Raw genomic sequence first — 6962 nt, 5'->3', positions numbered from 1 at the left:
AAACTCCAGATTATTTTGCCTAACTCTAACCCTTACCCTAACTCTAACCCTATCTTTAGTCCTAACCCTAACACTAACCCTGTCTGAAACTCCAGATTATTTTGCCTAACTCTAACCCTTACCCTAACTCTAACCCTATCTTTAGTCCTAACCCTAACACTAACCCTGTCTGAAACTCCAGATTATTTTGCCTAACTCTAACCCTTACCCTAACTCTAACCCTATCTTTAGTCCTAACCCTAACACTAACCCTGTCTGAAACTCCAGATTATTTTGCCTAACTCTAACCCTTACCCTAACTCTAACCCTATCTTTAGTCCTAACCCTAACACTAACCCTGTCTGAAACTCCAGATTATTTTGCCTAACTCTAACCCTTTCCCTAACTCTAACCCTAACCCTAACTCTTACCCTAACTCTAACCCTAACCCTAACTCTTACCCTAACTCTAACCCTTCCCTAACTCTAACCCTATCTTTAGTTCTAACCCTAACACTAACCCTGTCTGAAACTCCAGATTATTTTGCCTAACTCTAACCCTTTCCCTAACTCTAACCCTAACCCTAACTCTTACCCTAACTCTAACTCTAACCCTAACCCTAACCTTTACCCTAACTCTAACCCTAACACAAACCCTGTCTGAAACTCCTCGCCGACTTTACGATCTCTCGCCCTGCAGGTCGTGACCGCCAAGTTTCCGTCGCTAGCCAGTGTTGCTGACCGCCTGCTGGACATCTACTTCATGCTGTCGGCCGGCGGACACGAGCACGACGCTGGCGCGGACGACGCGGGCCGCGGGGACGACAGTGAGCTGGGAAAGCACATCGCACGCGAGGGGAGGCTCACGTCCGCGAGGTTAGTGATGGTCGCACACGCACGCACGCACGCACGCACACATGCACACGCGCGCGCACACACACATGATGACAGTATATTCGTTTATGCATTAATTTACGATACGTTGCTTGCATTGTTTGTTGACAGGGATCTGTTTAAGTGGTGCGCGCGAGTGGCGAAGGACTTCAACAGGTCGTCAGAGGGCGCTGGCATCATGGTCTTCCAGGAGGCTCTCGACTGCTTCGGCATGTCCATTCCCAAGGTCGCGAGGAGAGTGGAGCTGGCAGAGGCCATCGCGGGCAAACTGAACATCCTACGATCCAAGGTACATGCGCTCATCGAATCTCCGTTAGCGGCCACCTCTCTGTAAAGGACGCTTATCATTAAGCGTCAATTAATTCATCATTAATTAATCGTTAATCATAAGTTAAACATATTTCTTATCATTATATTTCATATATATATATATATATATATATATATATATATATATATTCTATATGTCATTATTGCTTTTCATGCAGGCCGAGTTCTTCTGCACGAAATACAAGCCGAACGTGGAGGTGACGTCTTCATCCTTTGACGTGGGACGGGTGGCACTCCTGCGCAAGCCGGAGAAATCTGTGACACTAGCAAGGTAAGCCTCACGTGGAAGGAAAAAAAGAAGGCAAAAACTCTCTCTAATTCCTCTGAAGTTTATTACTGTGACGTTAGCTAGGTAAGGCTTACGAGGAAGGAAAAAAAGAAGCTTAAATTTAAAATTCCTCTGAAGTTTATTACTGTGATACTAGCAAAGTAAGGCTCACGAGGAAGGGGAAAAAATGCAAAAACTCTCTAATTCCTCTGAAGTTTATTACTGTGACGCTAGCTAGGTAAGGCTTACGAGGAAGGAAAAAAAGAAGCGTAAATTTAAAATTCCTCTGAAGTTTATTACTGTGATACTAGCAAAGTAAGGCTCACGAGGAAGGGAAAAAAATGCAAAAACTTTTTCTAATTCCTCTGAAGTTTATTACTGTGAAGCTAGCAAGGTAAGGCTCACGAGGAAGGAAAAGAAGAAGGCAAAGGCTCTATAATTCCTCTGAAGTTTTTTAATTTCTATATTATTTTATACATAAACCATATGTCTGTGATGGAAGCCGTTAAGTTATTAAAAAACGATCATTTGGGAACAAAAAGACGAGCTAGAAATAAGAAAAGAAGAAAAACCGATCGCCTTCCCTCTCAGACTGGCCATCCCGAACTTTGCGTTCACGCGTCTGGCATCGACGCTGCTGGAGAGCATCGCGGTCGCCGTCGGCAACCAGGAGCCCGTGCTATTGGTCGGCGAGACGGGCAGCGGGAAGACGGCGACGGTGCAGTACCTCGCGTGGCAGACGGGTCACGCGCTCAAGGTCGTCAACATGAACCAGCAGTCGGACAGCGCTGACCTGCTGGGAGGGTAGGTAGCCATGACGCACGCACGCGCCCACGCATGCACATACACTCATATATATATATATATATATATATATATGTATATATACGTTATTCGTGTAAATGTACACTCGTCTATAAAGAACAATTTGGGGGTTTCCTTTGAGTGACCCCCACGTACAAGTTTGACTGTACGTATTGTCGACTGCAATAACTTGGTTAAATATCTAACACACTCAAAATGAGGTAATAGTGTGGTATGATAAAGGCTAAACGTAGATCAATCTCTAATAATGTTCTCGTAGCGATATATGTGCGATGTGTATTTGTTTTGTGTAACCGATGGCAGGTTCAAACCGGTAGACTTACGCCACCTGGTGCTACCACTGAAGGAGGAGTTTGAAAACGTCTTTTGCAAGACCTTCTCACGCAAACAGAACATCAAGTTTCTCAACCACATACAGGTAATTAACGCACAAGCGGGAATTTATGTTATTGATATATGTGGGTAAATATGGATGCGAAATAGTCACTATATGTTGTGATCGTGGTTTCACACTGGACGTGAGTTTTCACTAGATGTCTTCTATTGTCTATAGTACTCTCTTATTTGTCATCAGGATGTTTACAACTAATTAAATCATCTGCGTTGTTCTTTTAACATGCTTCTAGAATGCCTCTCCACCATTTCTTTATATTACCTAAATAATATGTGGTATAATATGTGTTAGTGCCTTGCAATCATATGGAACATAATCACCATATTGAACGGCACCTTACCGGTTGTTTGTGTTACGTGTTCAAGTGCTAATGACTGAGGTGTATGGTTGATAGGAATGCTTCTCTAAGAGACGATGGGAAGATCTATTCAGGCTGATGGTCCATAGCCAACAGACAGCCTTAAAAAGACTAAAGACAGGTATGTCCGCAATATATCCTTACTACGGTCGGTAGCAGCGTATACGTAGCGTACGTGTATGGTACACTGCATAGTAGAGATTGTCATCGTGCTAGTAAAACGTATGAACTGCCAAATGACTGCGTTACCTTTAAGTTAATTGACCATCTTTTTTTAAGGTTGGATGAAAATTTTTCTTCATGTTTTTTCATCTTTCCATTCATCTTTTTTGATGGAGCGCAGATCGTACTGACGCGCCGACGCTGGGCCGGTGGGAGGCGGTGGGGCAGCACATAGGCAGGATGAAGAAGCAGGTCCGACAGTCCGCAACCGCTCTCGCATTCTCCTTCATCGAGGTGAGTCTCCAACCACAGTTCCCAAGGCTAAGTCCATCCACGGTCCCCGAGGCTAAGTCTAACCACGGTCCCCCGATGCTAAGTCCATCCACAGTCCCCCGAAGCTAAGTCCAACCACGGTCCCCTGATGCTAAGTCCAACCACGGTCCCCGAGGCTAAGTTAAACAGATCCGCATGCTAATATGTAAAACAGATCCGCATGCTAATATGTAAAACAGATCCGCATGCTAATATGTAAAACAGATCCGCATGCTAATTAGAACGATTACGGTGTTATTAGAAATAATTAATGTCTCGTCAACTCATGCAAAACTCACAGACACTGTAATTTCTCTCTTGTAAAAATTGCCCCTAACTCGCTGCACAGCAGGGGGCGCTTGCTGTATGTGTATATATAATACACACGTGCACACAGACACACGCAGCACACACACGGCACAAATTTTGTATGCTCAAGGCCGAAAACAGGTTATTTTTTTCCGGTCATCCACACTGAACTGTTGGGCACAGGTAAGGCAGCCAAGTGTGAGCTGTGCGCGCGCCAGCTTGAGTGTCGGTGCGTCCGTGCGTGTGTGTGTGTGTGTGTGTGTTTGTGTGTGCCATGCGCTTGCGTGCGTGTGTGCGCGAGTGCGTGCGAGCGCGTGCGTGAGATTGTAGTACTTACGTACAATTTCACATCAACACGTTTTTTACATTATTATTCTCAACAAATCAATTTTCAATTCAATTCAATTACATTATTTTCACGATTAATTTTTTACATTATTTTCAACACATTTTTTTATTTGCACACATACGTATTTCCCAGCAGCACGGCTCTCTCACCAGCTTCCGCCCCCAAGTCCCCCGCCCCCAACGACCCGGCAAACTCACGTACCGTCACTATCAAACTTACCAACCCAGGTAATATAAAATATAAATCAACATCTATTTGTTACACATGCATGCACCGCCTTGCAGTTGCAGTAAAACCACCCACTAAACTAGTCATGTATAATAATGAGTAACTAGATATAATTTTGCAGAGGCTGCCCCTGGCGGATCTGCGGGCTGAAGTGGGGGTGGGAACATTGGGGACCCTTGTCCCACCCTAGTCCCAAGAATCAATACCAGAAACGAAAAAAATACTGTCCCCGAGGCTAAGTCTAACCACGGTCCCCCGATGCTAAGTCCATCCACAGTCCCCCGAAGCTAAGTCCAACCACGGTCCCCCGATGCTAAGTCTAACCACGGTCCCCCGATGCTAAGTCCAACCACGGTCCCCGAGGCTAAGTCCAACCACGGTCCCCCGATGCTAAGTCCAACCACAGTCCCCGAGGCTAAGTCTAACCACGGTCCCCAGAAGCTAAGTCCATCCACGGTCCCAGAAGCTAAGTCCAACCACGGTCCCCCGAAGCTAAGTCTAACCACGGTCTAAGAAGCTAAGTCCAACCACAGTCCCCCGATGCTAAGTCCATCCACAGTCCCCTGAAGCTAAGTCCATCCATGGTCCCAGAAGCTAAGTCTAACCACGGTCCCAGAAGCTAAGTCCTTCCACGGTCCCCCGAAGCTAAGTCCATCCATGGTCCCAGAAGCTAAGTCCAACCACGGTCCCAGAAGCTAAGTCCAACCACGGTCCCCCGAAGCTAAGTCCAACCACGGTCCCCCGAAGCTAAGTCTAACCACAGTCCCAGAAGCTAAGTCTATCCACGGTCCCCCGAAGCTAAGTCCAACCACGGTCCCCCGATGCTAAGTCTAACCACGGTCCCCTGAAGCTAAGTCCATCCATGGTCCGCAGAAGCTAAGTCCAACCATGGTCCCCGAAGCTAAGTCCAACCACGGTTCCAGAAGCTAAGTCTAACCACGGTCCCAGAAGCTAAGTCCAACCACGGTCCCCCGAAGCTAAGTCTAACCACGGTCTAAGAAGCTAAGTCCATCCACGGTCCCAGAAGCTAAGTCCATCCACCACTGCAGCAACTTAGTCTTTACAAGAGTAAAAACATACTGTCTACAGCAAGAATGTCTAACCCCAGTTGCAGCATAAAAATGTATACAAACAAAGTGCGAGTAATTGCTATATAATTATTTCACGAGTCATTGATGTTGATTGGAAGCGTTATTGCATTTTAGTGAGAATGCTGATTGATTCTCGAAATCGCACGTCGTGTAAATGTTGTGTTCATGTTCCTACAGGGGGCGCTGGTGACCGCCATCAGGAACGGCGACTGGATCCTCCTGGATGAGTTGAACTTGGCGACAGCGGAAACTTTGGAGTGCCTTAGTGGTCTGTTGGAGAGCACCACAGGCTCAGTGCTGCTGCTGGAGCGAGGGTAAGATTGACGTGTCAGGGTAGAGCTAGAGCTGGAGCTAGGGTAATATTGATGTGTCAGGGTAAAGCTATTGCTGAAGCAAAGATATATATTTACCATTGGATTTATGCATATATATACATATACTGATATATATATTATATTACACTTGCGGATGTTATACTTCCTAGGATAATTTCTCATCTGTCTATAGATTTAACCTTAGGAGCCCCGGATAGAACAGCGGTGTTTACTGGCAATGTGTATACCTCATTAAAAATGACCGAATGATTATTTTTAATCAATTAATGGACCGTCGTTATCTTCCCACGTCCCAGAGACACGGAGCCTGTCGTGCGACATCCCGATTTCCGCCTGTTCGCCTGCATGAACCCAGCAACAGACGTCGGCAAGAAGGACCTGCCACCTGGTGTACGAAATAGGTACTATCGCCGCCCCGCCTGTTCATCCCCCTGCCCGGCTTTCCCCGCGTCATTGTTCTATCGCACCCACCATCGATTTTTTCTCCACGAGAAAGAGTGTCTTTAGCATGTATTTGTATTTGAATTACGTGCCTTAAAGATTTAATAATAATGATAATTATTAATTTAATAATAATTATTATTTAGTATTTAATTATTTATAATTATTAATATTAATAATGATAATTATTAGTTTATTAAGAATAATAATAATTAAAGATTGTCTTTAGTACATGTATTTGTATATTTGACACGTAATAAATAATTTAATAATAATAATAATTGTCAGGTCCGCTCATCTTTCTCCGCATCGTCGTCAGGTTTACCGAGTTGTTTGTCGATGAGCTTACGGAGTCGTCCGACCTCAAGGTCATGGCTGACAGCTACCTGCGCGGGCTGTCGCTCACCGCCGCTCAGCTCGACGGCATCGTCACCTTCTACCTGCGCGCGCGCGACGACGCACAGCGCCACCTAGCGGACGGCACGGGCCATCGGCCGCACTACAGTCTGCGCACGCTGTGTCGCGCGCTGCAGCTCGCCTCGCGCAACATGTACCAGAGCGTGCCGCGGTCCCTGTATGAGGTAGGTAGTTTAGGTGTTCTGTCTTACCTTCTCTCTCTCACCTTCTCTCTCTCCCATCTCTCTGCAGGCATTCTCTCTCACCTCTCTCTCTCACCTTCTCTCTCTCC

The 6962-nt window shown here is 45.8% G+C and overlaps 1 protein-coding gene across 1 annotated transcript in view; it reads left to right on the top strand.

Moving 5' to 3' along the window:
• The window catches only part of LOC106812950 (midasin-like), a gene marked incomplete in the record, with an annotated part of 69029 nt that overhangs the window by 21292 nt on the left and 40775 nt on the right, over positions 1 to 6962 (top strand). Inside the window, 10 exon segments of the mRNA XM_014816967.1 lie at positions 679 to 854; positions 984 to 1161; positions 1361 to 1473; positions 2062 to 2274; positions 2599 to 2713; positions 3084 to 3168; positions 3391 to 3503; positions 5676 to 5812; positions 6130 to 6234; positions 6594 to 6855. Coding sequence (XP_014672453.1) covers positions 679 to 854; positions 984 to 1161; positions 1361 to 1473; positions 2062 to 2274; positions 2599 to 2713; positions 3084 to 3168; positions 3391 to 3503; positions 5676 to 5812; positions 6130 to 6234; positions 6594 to 6855 — 1497 coding nt within the window.

The sequence above is a fragment of the Priapulus caudatus genome, unplaced genomic scaffold (genome assembly GCF_000485595.1).
Source record: "Priapulus caudatus unplaced genomic scaffold, Priapulus_caudatus-5.0.1 Scaffold705, whole genome shotgun sequence".
Classification (NCBI taxonomy): domain Eukaryota; kingdom Metazoa; phylum Priapulida; class Priapulimorpha; order Priapulimorphida; family Priapulidae; genus Priapulus; species Priapulus caudatus.
Note: the sequence above shows the minus strand (reverse complement) of the source record. Positions and strands in the feature narration are given on the sequence as shown.